We start from the raw sequence: 15,874 nt of genomic DNA on the forward strand, positions 1-15,874 counted from the left end.
AAAAGTGGTCTTTCTGGTATCTTATTCAAACTGGATGTGGAGAAAGCTTTTGACCATATCAACTAGTTTTATCTCATTTCTGTGTTGATGAAAATGAGTTTTCGGAATAGATGAATAAGGTGGATAAAGTTCAGTATTACCATAATTAAATACTGAGGTTTAGTAAATAGTAGTCCAGTTAGTTTCTCCTCTCCATAAAAGGGTATTAAGCAGGGGGGGTCTGTTATCTCCCTTCCTCTTCATTTTAGCAATGGAAGGTGTCACAAAAAATGCTTGACAAAGCTAGCCAGCTGCAACGGACTCAAGGTTTTAAGGTAGGCACATCATTAGGGGGTCGTATCTCATTTGCTATATGCAGATGATACATTGATTTTTTGTGAAGCAGATAGGTCACAAGTGCTATACCTCAACCTTACCTTGCTTAGCTTTGCAGCCAGCTCAGCGCTGCATATTAGTATCGTAAATAATGTCACTTGCTCAGGGAATACTATACCTAACAACTGGTAGGTATCATGGGTTGTAATATTGACACATCCCCTACTACATATTTTGTAGGCTAAATTCAAGTCAGCAGATGTATCGAATGGGACCATTGAGAAACCCGAAAAGGAGGCTGGTTCCTTGGCAACTGCAGTATCTTTCAATAGGAACTGGTTGGCATTGATTAACAGTATGTTGGACAACATTCCAACCTACATCATGTATATATTTCCAACGCCCAGGAAGGTGCTAAGTCAGCTTGATAAAATCAGAAGATCCTTTCTGTGGAAGGGAAACAGTCAGAATCATAATTTCCACAGCCAAATGGGCCAAAGTCATTCAAACTAAGCTTAAAGGTGGTCTGGGGATCAAGGATCTTGCAAAACATAACAAAAGTATGTTGATGAAATGGCTCTAGAGGTATAGCTCAGAGGAACTGGAAACCATTGTGCACTAAAACTCCTAGCTCTTTAATTGGGGTGGGACCCTGCAAGCAAATTAGCAAACTTTGGGATGAGTTTCTCTCAAAGAATCTGATTCAAATTTGGTAATGGAGCTCATCCTTCTTGATTGATCAATGGTTTGACAATTCTACATTGTAGGAAGACTATCCTAACCTATTCCACCATTGCTGACAATAGACTGGCAGCACCTGGACATCTAACTTGAGAAGGAATGTTCATGATTGGGAATTACCGGATCTCCTAGATTTAATGTGCAGGCTTGGTAATTTCATCCCTGAAGAAGAAGCAGTTGACAGACTACTTTGGGGTGATTCAAGAGAAGGTTTATATACTGTAAAAGCAGGTTACAGTCAATGATCAGATCATTGAGTTTTGGCCCTGGAAACTTATCTGGAAGACGAATCTTCCAACAAAGATCATTTGTTTCACCTGGACAGTTCTAAATGAGTCATGTTTAACTCAAGATAACCTTAGCAAGGAAGTATTCAGTTTGTGAACAGGTGCTACATGTTCTCAAGCAATTTAGAAAGTATTAGTCGCCTCTTCTTCACTGTTCAGTTGCTAATTACTTGTGGAATATTTCTACTCTCTTTTTGGACTCAATTGGGTTATGCCTTTTAGATTCAAAGATGCCTATAAAACTTGGTGTCATGGAGAGTTGATAGGATCATCAAGAAAATCTGGATCAAGATCTCTGCGAGTATTTTTTTGGTGTGTTTGGAGTGAGAGGAACTACAGATGTTTTGATGGAAATTCAACTCCAACACATTCCCTAAAGGTAAAGTGTCGTCTTAATTTATTTTGTTGGAACAATCTTGCTATTGTAAGTAGTTATGTACGGCTCTTGGGACTTTGTTAGTTCTTTCACTTTAGCTCTTGGGACTTTGTACAGAAGCTAACTTTATTTTTGTGTTCCCATATGTAATTTCAGTATCTTCTTGATGCATCTTTATTGAACAACTTACTTCATCTAAAAAAAAGGCAGAAAGCATATCAATGATTTTGAACAGTATAAGCTTTCAACTCTTATGCAATAAATAAACTACCAGAGGAAACCATTTCTCATTTTTTCCTGAGCAGTTGAGGGAGTTTATGTTGGAAACAAAAGAAGGGTAGTTGAAAGGTTTTCCCTTCAAGGCAAGATTCCCAGAAAATGCAGTATGCCCAAGAGAGAAATTGCATTCAATAGATGCACCAAAAAGAGCATTTTAGAACCATACCTTCGCATAATTCCCATCAAGGGCAATTGCCAGGCTGCAATCTGCAATGGCATCTGAAATTTGACCCATACCTCGGTATGCAGCAGCACGATTGCAGAAACAGATTGCTGTGAAAGGTCGTGACTCAAAATTACATGATACTGCAGCTGTATAGTGCTCAACAGCTTCTGCATGCTTTCCTGATTGAAATGCTGCATTTCCAGCTGCCTGCATAGTAAAGGGCGAATATTCTTGAAATGGAAAGCAAAATGTTCTTCTCATTATTTAACATTACTTTTTCCTCAGGGTGGCACCACAAAATTTTGCATTACTTGCTCTGAGATATGCCAGGAATCAGAAAAATGCAATGAAGATGAACAGTCAAACAAAGGTAGGAAAACATTCAACCTTAATGGATGAACAAACAAGTCAGAGGCTATACGGAAGCAAACAAGAGTCTGAAGCAACTATACACAAGAGTCATAGTCGGCTCAATTTGTACGTCTTTAATCAACAAAATTAGTAAGATGCCAAGATGAGGCCTCACAATACTTCCAGGATAGGTAATAGCACATATTGCAGCCATTGACTAGTTCTGCATGCTACATTACAAGATCACACTTGACCGAAGAAACTCAGCTGACTGTGTTCCCTTAGGGTAGAACCTAGAAAAAACTAGTCATAACACCCTACTTGAATCTAGAGGATATCACTGCTTGCACGACACCAAATGACACCATTACAATCATAATGGAGCAACTTTACAATTTCATAGTAGACGCAGACCATAAGGAATAAGTAATTCAAAGTAGATATAGACTGGTTTTTTTTTTGATGATGGTAACTGTATATTCACACCAAAAGGCCCGTCAGGTGAAAATTGATGGGGTGGGATTTACAAACCCGGGGGTATCATCAAGACCAACAACTAGACATGAAACTTTACAATTGTCCTATGAAATCAACTAAACTATCTATCTCCCCCACTATATCCTGTTTACACCAAAAATACAAAAGACTAAGGCTCCTCATCATGATATTCTGAGAACTGCTGGCTATTCCATCATGACCTCTTTCATTTCTTTCTCTCCATAATGTCCACCAAATGCATGCTGGAATGCTCTTCCACCAGTCTTCTTGTGACCCTCTTCTCCCCACTCCTTCCCAATTTTTCAGCAAATCAAAGGAGGTTCTGGGCATCACCCAATCTATGCCTAGTATACATGTTAGAACATGAACAGGTTTATACAATCCTATTAGAATAGGAATAGGTTTATACAATCCTATTAGAATAGGAATAGGTTTATACAATCCTATTAGAATAGGAATAGGTTTATACAATCCTATTAGAATAGGAATAGGTTTATGCAATCCTATTTAGAATAGGAATAGGAATACAAATAGAAATAGGAATAGTAAATAGTATCCTACTAGGTAAAGGATTGTATTCTAGTGTCTATAAATAGGTCTCAATGTAATAATGTAGACACAACAACACAATTCAATAATTTCTTTTCCTATATTTCTCACATGATATCAGAGCATCTACGATCTTGGTAAACAATCAAAGAGCTTCCGCTACCGGCGGGCGGCTATTACCCATATATGTAGCCCGTCTGGCCAACAATTATGTTAGCAAAACTTGTAGCACTGTGTCATCTTTCCGGTGACTACTTTTTCATATTTAATTTGTGTAGCACCGTGCCATCTTTCCGGTGACTACTTATTCATAATTAATTTATGTAGCACCGTGCCATCATTCCAGTGACTACTTTTTCATAATTAATTTGTGTAGCACCGTGCCATCATTCCGGTGACTACTTTCTTATATCTGATTTGTGTAGCACTGTGTCATCATTCCGGTGACTACTTTTTTAATATCCTATATGTGTAGCACCGTGCGATCTTTCCGGTGATAACTTTTTTCATATTTAATTTATGTAGCACTGTGCCATCCTTCCGGTGACTACCTTTTTTTGCGTATCTAATTTACGTAGCACCATGCATCTCTCCGAACTACTTTTCATATTTAATTTGCGTAGTACCATGGATTTTTCCGAACTACTTTCTCAAATTTGAGTTGCATAGCACCGTGTGTCTTTTCGGTGACTCCTCAAATTTGATTTGCATAGTTCCATTCATCTTTCCGGTGACTCCTCAAATTTGATTTGCGTAGGGTTGTGCCATCATTCCGACCCTACCCATATAATTTCTCCTTTTCAGTAGGATCGTGCCATCATTCCGACCCTACCCATATTATTTCTCTTTTTTAATATGGTCGTGCCATCAATCCGACCTTTCCTATATAATTTCTATTTTCTAGTTGGGTCGTGCCATCATTCCAACCCAACCCATATAATTTTATTTCTTAGATTAAGACCACTTTCAGCCAACAAATCTAATACTCCGGTGTATGAGCATGTTCCGACCAATTTTTCGGTGACTTTCTTGTTTAATATCGACTCATCTATTGATTCCAACACGGTCGATATACTTCATACTAGATTTTGATCACTTTGTTACTCAGGGGGAGTTTAGTAGCCATGTATGTCGATTATGCGAGTCACTCTATGGTCTGAAACACTCTTTGCAAGTTTGGTTTGGGAAGTTCAACACTGTAATTTTATCACTCTGTATTTTATCGGTATTATGCATCAAATTTAGTATTTCACGAGAAGACAAGAACATTGAGATTGATCGTCAATTTTGTAAAGTCGACTAATCAACTTGTAGATATCTCAACAAGCCCCTCATCGATCCTCGTATTAATTACATTTGTAACAAGCTAGGTACATGAAATGTATGAACTAGCTTGAGGGGAGTGTTAGAACATGAACAGGTTTATACAATCCTATTAGAATAGGAATAGGTTTATAGAATCCTATTAGAATAGGAATAGGTTTATACAATCCTATTTAGAATAGGAATAGGAATACAAATAGAAATAGGAATAGTAAACAGTATCCTACTTGGTAAAGGATTGTATTCTAGTGTCTATAAATAGGTCTCAATGTAATAATGTAGACACAACAACACAATTCAATAATTTCTTTTCCTATATTTCTGACAATACAAAAGAACATGTTCCACAGATTTGCAGTTGTTCGGCAGTGCAAGAACAAGTGACTATTTATCTCTGTCTCTTTCTCACACATAAAACACCTTGAGCAAATCTGTACACCTCTTCTCTGTAGTACTTCGTGGGTTAAACAGGCTCTCCTGATCACCAGTCAGATGAAGCATGAAACTTTGAGAGGGATTTTAACCTTCCAGACCAGTTTCCATGGCCAGATAGTTTTTCATTGTGCAACTGTAATTCAGTCTCAGTCTCCAGTAGCATGATTTCACTGTAAAGGACCCCTTGTTGTGCAATTTCCAAACTGGCATATCAGGACCTGCATTTACTCCTAGGAAAAAATTTAGGACTTGCAGCAATTCAGCCATTCTGTTTATCTCCCAGTCATTTAAGGCCCTTCTAAAAATCAAGTTCCACCCTTGAGGACTCCATACTTGTGCCACTTTGTCCATCTATTGCAAGCTCATATCGGGGAAGGTAGTCTTCAGGTTTTCTTCCCCAATCCACAATTCGTTCCAGAAATTAGTCTTTTCCACATTACCAATTTTGTACTTCAGATTATTACTAAAGGAGAGCCACAGTCTTCTAATTGTTTTCCACACAAAACACCCAAATGTACCAGTCACCTCCTCAGTCATCCAGCTATTCAGGAGCCCATATTTCTGTGAAATGAATCTCCTCCAAAGTGCCATATCTTCACAACAAAATCTCCACAACCATTTCTTCAGTAAACTTCTGTTATGTGCACGTAGCTTCTTTATGCCTAGTCCACCCTGCTCTTTGCTCAGGGTCACCTTATCCCATTTGACTAGATTGTACCCCTTCTTCTCTTTGTTGCCCTGCCATAGAAATACTCTTCTTGCCTTGTTGATTTTTTTCTCTATGCTGACTGGTAGAGGGAACAGACTCATCATATAAGTAGGTTGGTCATCCATGACTAATTTTATAAGAGTTAGTCTGCCGCCCAAAGACAGATATTGACTTTTCCATTTTGCTAGTTTCCTCCCACTTCTTTGCAAAATCTCATTCCACACTTCCAGCTCCTTATTCTTAGCTCCGAGAGGCATACCTAGGTATTTAGTAGGTAGGGAAGCCACTTGACACCCTAGGTTCTCTGCTAGGATCTGCATTTTAGGCACTTGGTTGACTGGGTAGAGAACTTTTTTGTCAATTAACATGGAGCCCTGAAATGCCTTCAAAAATGGTTAGGATAGCTCTCAAATGCCTTATTTGTGTAACTTCAGCTTCACAAAAAACTAGGGAGTCATCTGCATAAAGTAGATCAGATATCTCCATAGCATTACCCATATTTCTGTTAGCACAAAAACCTCTAATCCATCAATTCTCCCTTGCTCTCCTGATCATGAAGTTCAGGCCCTCCATTGCTAGGATGAACAGAAAAGGTGACATGGGGTCACCTTGTCTGAGCCCTCTCTGTGATTGGAAAAAGCCTTCTGGACTGCCATTGATTATGAGTGAAAATTTCAGTGGAGATACAAAAACTGATCCAGTTAATCCATTTGTTGCCAAACCCCATATCTCTCAATATTTTGAGAAGGAAAACCCAATTTACGTGGTCGTAAGCCTTCTCAATGTCAAGCTTGCATAGCACTCCTGGTACATTTTGCTTCACCCTTGAGTCTACCAACTCATTTGTCAGAAGTGTTGCCCTTCAGGAAGGCCATTTGGTGTTCATCAACCAGAGTCCCCATAACCTTCCTCATTCTCTCAGTAATGAGCTTGGCTATAATTTTGTAGACTCCACCAATTAGACTATAATTTTGTAGACTCCACCAATTAGACTTATTGGTCGGAAGTCTTTCAACTCTTCTGCTCCCTGCTTCTTAGGAATAAGTGCTAAAAACATATCATTGAATGACTTCTCAAAAAACTCATTTTGATGAAAATTTTGTATTGTCTTCATTAGGTCCTCTTTCAAGGTCCCCCAACATTCCTTGAAGAAACACATTGTAAAGCCGTCTGGACCCGGAGCTTTGTCACCATCACACTGTTTGATAATACGCAATACCTCAACTTCAGTGAATGGCCTTTGTAGCCACTCTTGATCTTCCTAGGAGATTCTAGGACAGTTAGCACTCCCAAAAGCAGGCCTCCAGCCTTCTGATTCAGAGTATAAGTTCTTGTAGAACTCAATCATGCTCACTTTGATTTGGTCTGGGTCTTTGATTTCCTCCCCCCTGATTACCAGTTTGTCGATAGCATTATATCTCTTGTGTGTCGTTGCCATCCTTTGGAAAAAATTTGTGTTGTTGTCACCCTGTTTTAGCCATAGAACTCTAGATTTTTGTCTCCATCTAGCTTCCTCATTTTTTGTCAGTGCCAACCAAGACAGTTGCTCTAACAATCATTTCGTCTTCATTTAGAGCCCTAGTATCCTGAACCAAATCAATGTCAGCCAACTCAGCTAGAAGGTTTCTCTTCTTAATATCCAGTCCGCCACAAGCTAATTTGCTCCATTCTGTGATTTTTTTCTTCAGCATCCTTAACTTCAGACTTAAAACGTAATCAGGGCTTCCTATCACTTCAAATTCATTCCACCATTTATGCACTAGTTCCCGAAAACCGTCTATCTCGAGCCACCAATTTTTGAACTTGAAGTAGGGTCTCTGTTTTTCCCAGTCACCACATTGCAGCAAAATAGGACAGTGGTCCGAAGTCACTCTAGGCATAACCATTTGTTTAATGTTCTTGAAGAACTCCTCCCATTCTACAGAGTAGAGGAATCTATCTAATCGAGCAACATTGTGGTGATTTGGCCCTCAAAACCAGGTGAAATTCCCCCCGCACAAATAAGGATAATGCAATTCCATCTCATCAATCCACTTGGAAAAATCAGCCATCACATTAGTGATTCTGCTACAACCTCTCCTTTCTGCCATGGTTCTGACCGTGTTGAAGTCCCCACATGCCACCCAAGGTCCTTCACAGAGTCGAACTGTTGTCACCTCTTCCCAGCACTCTAGCTTCTCACTTCTGATGTGAGGGGAATACACACCGGTAAGAAACTAGCTGAAGGAATCCTGCATTGCATCAAATTTATAGGTAATTGAAAATTGTCCTATCTCTACTAGGCTACCTTTCCTTACTCTGCAATCCCACAAAATTAGGATCCCCCCCTTACTTCCATCGGCTTCCATATACCCACATCGCATCCACCTGCTGGGCCATAGTTGTTTGGCAAGACTATCCACTTCCTTATTTACCTTTGTTTCTTGAAGGCAGTAAACATCTGCCTTCCACTTGAGCATAGCACTCCTAACAAGATTTCTTGTGGAAATATTGTTAATCCCCCTTACATTCCTTGAAAGTAATTTGATCTTCATTTAAAGGTCAAATTTAAAACTCTCCCTTTTGTCCTGGATCCCTCCACTTGCTGATTCAGACAGGATTGTAATTTTTTTTGCACATATTTTCCGATTCCCCTATTTTTGGGAGTGGCAGTTGAGTTTTCTGATTTCTTGTTCTCTAGTGCTGCCTTTCTTTCATCTATTCTCATCAATAGGGCATGTGTTTCATCCCTAAAACCTTCGAAAGCCACCCCATAATTGGCATTGAGTTCCATGATGTGAGCATTAATCCATTGCGATGCCTCACCCCCTACGTCTTGTTGGACCTCAGGCATATTCATAGACACTGGTTCAACATCATGAATCTGTTGTATTTGCAAGCACTGTTCAACATCAATATCTTCTGGCAGCTTTGAGCTTTCCTCTGCCTCTTGTAATTGTGAAAGCCACCCCATAATTGGCACTGAGTTTCATGATATGAGCATTAATCCATTGCGATGCCTCACCTCCTACGTCTTGTCGAATCTCAGGCATATTCGTATACACTGGTTCAACATCATGAGAATCTGTTGTATTTGCAAGCACTGTTCATCATCAACATCTCCAGGCAGCTTCGAGCTTTCCCCTGCCTCTTGTAATTGGTTTCCTAGGCTACTATCAACTCTACTTTGGATTGTTGCGTTCTGTTGCTTGTCGAAGTTCTCTCTTTGCTCAGAATTTGATGTTGGCTCAATTTTGTTCTCCATTGACGCTGATTCCCAAGCACTGAAAGCTTTGAGACATTGTGTCACTAATGTTTTAAGGCTAGTCAAACTCTCCTTTGTCCCCTTCATTTAAGTTCTCGTGCCCCTCACATATTTTCCCCTTAAAGTGAGAGGTCAAATCTAGACCACCTTTAAAATTGAGGCCCAAGTTTATTTTTGGGCCATGATCCAAAGGATGCCCAACCAAAAACACTTCAAGAAGCTTGAAAAAGGAGTAATGATAACAAGGACAATATTTAGTAGGACTTTGGATATGAATTGGTTAATACTTAAAAGAAGTAGTAGTAGTTGGAAGTTGAAGTTGGGTTTGGACATGAAAACACAATTGAAGTCTTCTGAGTGAGAGCTTGAAAAAGTCCTAACAACTGTTCTTCAAACATCAAATTCCATATCAGATTTGAAGTTGAAATAATGGGTCAATCTCATAACAAACACTTATTTGAAATAATTTCCAAGCATTTAAACAAAACGAACAAATCCCTTAATATAATAAACTAAAGATGAATTCAAGTCATTCTCTCACAACCAGCCATCCATGAATGACCACTTGTAAAACATACAATTTTAAAGGCTTCAAATTAAACATCTGCCATGGTGAGTATTCTTCCACTTCAATGTGTAAGAAACCGTGTGTGGTGTGTGTGTGTGTGTGTGTGTACATTAGCCTGAATGGGTCAGTTGAGCCACGGCCACCGAATCCCAACTCAACTACCCAAGATTTGAGTGGAGACCAAATTGACCCGAGCTGATCTAATTGGCCCTGTAAAAGGGTGCTAGCTAAGGCAGTGAGCTGTTACTTCACATACCATAACTCGGGCTCCCCCAAATGGTGCAACTTAGTATTATTACAGCAGTCTAGCAAACTTAAGGTCCTACAGATTCAAAGGTACAACCTTAAATAAAATTTCCGCCTTTGCTCGATACCTTCTATCACTCTCATTTATCACGACTTCTAACTAGCTAATTCAGCTAGAGACCATAATTGTTTTTTTCTCTTCAGTAGTTCAGTCATTGCTATTTCATTTTCCTTTCAGATTTCATCCCAGAAGATTTTCAAAAGTATTAACAGGTAAATAATTTTGCTAGTTCCATTGAAAATAATGACCTATAGTTCAAATCTAGGTGCTACATTTAGTTAATAAAAAATAAATGTATATATTTTTTTCTATGATGGAATATATAAATACAAGTATGAAACCTAGGAATAAGATAAATATAACAAGTGATAGCTGCTTGTTTAAAAGGGGAAAGATCATAAAGCACAAAGTGCACTCACCTTAAAGCACAAGAGCTCACGTATTGTTACAGCAAGAGGAACAACAGCTTCTAAATTCTTGAGTCCACTACTGCAAATTCAAATTATATGACTGTAAGCTAATACCTAATGTAAAAAGAGGATAAAGATATATTCCACAATATAGAAGCCACCTTTCCATCAGACACATTGATTTCTCTTGGTTCTTCAGAAAATTATCAGCCTCTTCAAGCTTCCCGAGATAAAAGTATGACTTCACTATTTTAGAAATACACCAGAGCCCAGAGGAAGCACTTCTCTCTGTAATCGCACTATCTAACTCTGATGACTGGTAACTGAAATTATATGGCAGAGCATTTGACTTAGCCAATTCAAGTGTCTTCTCACATAACTGAATCACCTCTTCGTACCTCCGCAGCTGTTCATTAAACTCAACAAAATTAATTTATTTTAAGAAATTCAAAAGATTTCAGGAACACATGGTCAATGTAACAAATTTTAAGCAGCCAAAATTCAATTTTACAGTCTCATAGTTCAATGACACAAACCATAAGAAGAGCATCTGCTTTCAATTCGAGTAGTTTCTCCGAATAGGTGCTTATTGTCAAAGCCTCACAGACCACACCCAAGGCCAACTCTGCATCACTTTGCCTTCGTCTTTGCAATAGTTCCACACACTGCTTCATGCATTCTGATACCCTCTGAGGGCATCGGAAAAGACCAATTAGCTTTCAACTTTTCATTTTATTAAGATAAGCTCATTTTGTTTGTTGAGCATTCACAAGTTTCTTAAGCATTATTATCCAGGAAGCTGAACAAAGAAAATCAAAATTAAAGCTTCAACTAGAATGGCAAGACCAGAATCTAAGTAAAATAACCTATTCTTTCCACATATTTCTATTTTTCTTTTCTTAGCGAAATAATAGCTATGGTATACAAACAGGAGTGCCATATATAAGAAGTTAATCTAGCAACAGATACCTAAATGCACCTTCTCTACTTGTGTTCATCTTGTCCCTATTCTCTCTTCTTTTATTCAATTTTGAGGCCTCTAAATTACCTTGCATTTTATAGGGGATTATATAAGCAAGTTGTTCATGGAACATGCTTGAGATGCTCAAAATTTCTATGGCTAAAAATTCCAGATAATATCTTTCAAACCCTGAAATTATGAAATCCATAATTTGCAAGTTTTCTTCTCTTTTTCTTTCACCAAACAACTGGTGAATTTAAAACAAGCTGGGGCATAAATGACATTACATGTGTAATGTTGAGGTAATAATTGCAAGAAAAACACAGCTAAGACTATTTAGATAAAGGAGCAGTAAAGGTCTGTCTAGGGAGAGAATCTGCAAAAGATGAGTTTGATAGTTATGTAAAGCAAATTACTGAAGTTAATAATTGTACCTGTGCTTTTTCCAAGCCCTCCGAGGCCTCCACCAATATCTTTCTATCCACACACGCCTCTGGCCCATGTTGCAAGCATGTCATGAAAAACTTTGATGCATTTTCGACTTCCCCAAGGGCAAGGTAACAGCTAAGAAAATGCATAACAAAACACAGTTACAAAAAGAAAGTATCTACTTTTTTATATATTGTATTAACATTAATTTTTCTTTAGATGAAATGTATTAACACTACTATTACTGGATGCTGGAATGCAACTGCCCACAACATTCAAATGGCATTAAGACTGCTGAAGAAAGCTTGTGAGACTTAAAGCTGTAAATAGAACCGCAGAAATTTCTAAGACTAGCTAAAACTTGAGAAGCTTCAAATTATATAATTAGCTCAGCGAGAAAGTTGGGAGCTTTTTATAAGCCTTGAATCCAGCAGACAGAAAACACTAGAGTAAAGCTGTACCATTGAGTTGAATAAATGCACAACATTTCTGAAGACAGAGATCCAGAGGTATTTAAAAGAAGAACCTAAAGATGTATACTGACATTCAGTTTCTCAAATTAGTCTTTTCAACGAAGTTGTACAAGAATGCTGATGCTTCAGTGATAACAACCAATAACTAGTTATCACATTAGCCCTAGGGCTTTGGTCTAGTGGTACGAGCGCAGAGCGTGATGTGTAGGTTAGGTGCATGTCACAGATTCGAACTATGCTGCGAACAGAAGCCTAATACTTAAGAACAAGGGTAGAAAGGCAGACATTATCCACCAAGTATTGAAGCGTGCGCCGCTGGCCCTTGTGATTTCTATGTTATAAAAAAAACTAATTTATCACATTAAAGAAGGGTTTTGTTAAAAGGGCATCTCATAGAAAGTTTACCCAACAAGAATGACAGAATGGTGAGCTACTCTTCAAGACAACATTTTATGTGTTTCATGCACTGTGATTGTTTAAAACAGACATTTTTATGCATACTAAAGGCCAGTGATCAAACTTCTGTCAGCAAACCAAATCTTCAAAAAGATAAGAGGAAGCTAGACCTATACGATATAGAGACTAAAGGAACTTATGACAAAGAGAAGGTAAAACTAATAACGCATAGAGCTTACTTTGCGGCTCGAACTTGGACCCTGAAAAAGTTCGGATCTAATGCAGCAGCCTTCATACAATCCTCTAGTGCTTCTCTCATTCTTCCGAGAGACATGCGTGTTGCTGCACGGTTGCTATGGCATAACATTAAAGCCCGAAGACCACTCTTAGATGCGTCACTTTCGGACACACAGTTCAGTCCTTGTGTGTAACATTCCTCTGCTTTAGATAAGTTCCCATTTGCATAGGCTTGATTCCCCCTGATATAAATTCATATCACAAGTATGAACTTCAGATAAAGATACACCAAAAGGAATAAGTGACTGAACAATCACACCCTAATAATGAACAGAAGAAGAAGAAGAAGAAGAAATTGGCATGTATGATAGGAAATACAACACGTTACTAATTCAGAGTCAATCCAGTAACAGTATAGGCCCAAAATTTCATCCCGACTTTGATCAAGGTAGACCCCTCCATGATTAAAAAAACAGTAACTTGTACCTCAATCGCCATTTTTCACAAACTTCCTGAGCTGCCATGCTTGCAGCAACTGTTTCATGGTTGACTTCCTTGACCCTAGATTGTTCATTGTTGCCCTGGCTATGGCTTATCATAGTAGGTATATCTCCTTTCTTACTCTGAGTTGGAGATGGAAGAGGAGATGATCCAGAAACTTGAAAAAATTGCCCAGGTGACGATGAGTAAGACAATTTTGTAGTTGAACTACACGAATCGTTAATGGGCTTCGTTCGATTTTTCTTTTTCTGTTGGCGTGTTGCTGTTGCAACCTGATTTTGAGCAACAGAGGGTGCAGCAAATATGAAGCTACCCTGGCAAGCCTCTTCAAAATTTGAAGCAACATTAAACTGACTTCCCCCGTCACTATCTTGTCTCTCAATTGTTGATTTAGAAGTCACTTCAGTATCTGCTGCAGTTATGAAAGAATCAGTACTATAATCTAAATGCTCTGTAGCAGATTTGAAGCTTTCAGTCTCAGCCCCAGATATAGCTATAGACTCTTCAGAAGGACCGTCCATATCTACACCATGATGACTAGAGTGTCTAGATTCTACTTCTTGTGTCTCACTACATGTCACATCATTTTCATTAATATTCATGCGTTCTGTTGCATCTATCAGATCTTCATCTGTTCCATCATATGAAACAGCAGGACGGGTATCACTAGATCCATAATTCTCATTTAGAATGAACGACTCATCAGAAGCCACAGAAGTTCCTCTTGAAAGTGTATTATCTGCCGGTGTTTCACGATATGGAGAAATATCCATAGGTGAGTAAGGTTCGGAAGGTTCCACATTCTCTTCTGAACTTCCTCTGAGGGCAAAGTCATGAGCAAAGTTCACTGGCGTTGAGAGTGTTTGCTTAGGTTTCATTTTCTTTTTCTTGTATCTGGGATCTCTAGTTGCTTCCCTTCTAGTTTCAACTTTCTTATTTAAGCTTCCTTTAACAGTTGGTATAAGATTTTGCATTAGCTTGCCATCAGACTTAGTACTGAAATTAAATTCAACCTTCTTTCCAGTTCTATCAGTTGATGCTGATTCAAAAGTACCCATCATAGATTCACCAGGGATATTAAAGGAGGGGAATGAGGAGGTTGAAATTGTACCACTATGAGAGCCTGGATGAACCTGATTAGTAAAGTGATTATTCTGTGTCCCTGCCTGAAATGAGAATCCTGAAGGAATTGAATCTGAAATTCCACTGGAACTCTTATTAACAGCATTTCCACTAGGGTCACTTGAACTTGAATCAACTTTTACATTCTCATTAGAAACATAACCCATATGCTTATTTATATGCATGTTTTTCATCTTATCATGGAGCAAGGTCTCCGATTTTCCACCTAGAGAGCCTCTTTCCTTATATGCATAGTCGTTCATGTCATTCTCAGTTCTCCCTTTGATATTCAATTTGTCCATCTCATTCAAGAGTTCATCCCCTACACCCCCACCAATTTTACTATCAACATTTTCACTACTCGAGAAGCTGCCAAACACGTTATACTTGGATTTTACACTGTCCATATTACATGAAGTGTCAACACTTCCCCCATTTTTGATATTTAACTTGTTCTCCACCTCCTTGCTAACCATTTCATCAAGTTTTGCATCGCCACCCGTAAACACAAATCCCATATCAGCACCAGCAACCACATTGTTTACACCACCACCCACATTCATTTTCTTCTCACTTTCAATATTCAGTTTCCTCATTTCATCAACAGGAAGTGTTCCTTCCCCTATATTTCCCTGATACTTGCTCAAATATGCTCCAAACATACCACTATTTCTACTAGCTCCAAAAACAAACCCTCCATTACCAACATCCCCACTACCCCTATCAACCCCAGAAGCAAAACCCACATTCCCAAATTCCCCAGAAACCGACTCCACATGATCCATGTTCATTTCTTGAATTTCCCCAACACCCTTAAAAGGGTTGAACATTTGGTCCTTTCTATCAGAACCCGTGTATTTCTTTTTACACAATCTGGGTTTTTGCAGCCTTGGGGGAGCAGAAGAATCAAATGGAGATGGATTCGAATCCGATGGAGTGAACCCAAGATTGTGATCCATTGAAGCTATTCTGTGCTCTGAATGATTATTATATGAAGATTGAGCGTTAAAAAACTGACCTTTACGTAGATGCAAATCTCCGGTGTCGGTCAACGCCGGCGACATATGTCATCTAATCTGACGGCCGGCGTTTACTTGTGATCAATTTTTCAAGAATCTTGGATTATCATGAAATTGCTTCCTCTGTGGGATAAATCAAAAGAAGCTTGTTGAGGAGGGTGTCCTCCCTTTTTTTATG

At 38.7% G+C, this 15,874-nt stretch overlaps 1 protein-coding gene across 1 annotated transcript in view; it reads right to left on the reverse strand.

Moving 5' to 3' along the window:
- The window catches only part of LOC102589104 (uncharacterized), a 29,204-nt gene extending 13,330 nt beyond the window's left edge, over positions 1-15,874 (reverse strand). The window contains exons 1-7 of the mRNA XM_006365126.2: positions 13,541-15,874; positions 13,057-13,296; positions 11,954-12,083; positions 11,095-11,247; positions 10,720-10,964; positions 10,568-10,637; positions 2,165-2,371 (exon numbers count right to left, since the gene is read on the reverse strand). Of these exons, the coding sequence (XP_006365188.1) occupies positions 2,165-2,371; positions 10,568-10,637; positions 10,720-10,964; positions 11,095-11,247; positions 11,954-12,083; positions 13,057-13,296; positions 13,541-15,741 (3,246 nt within the window). The 5' untranslated portion in view covers positions 15,742-15,874. The remainder of the gene's footprint in view (positions 1-2,164; positions 2,372-10,567; positions 10,638-10,719; positions 10,965-11,094; positions 11,248-11,953; positions 12,084-13,056; positions 13,297-13,540) is intronic.

The sequence above is a fragment of the Solanum tuberosum genome, unplaced genomic scaffold (assembly GCF_000226075.1).
Source record: "Solanum tuberosum cultivar DM 1-3 516 R44 unplaced genomic scaffold, SolTub_3.0 scf00538, whole genome shotgun sequence".
Taxonomy (NCBI): Eukaryota; Viridiplantae; Streptophyta; class Magnoliopsida; order Solanales; family Solanaceae; genus Solanum; species Solanum tuberosum.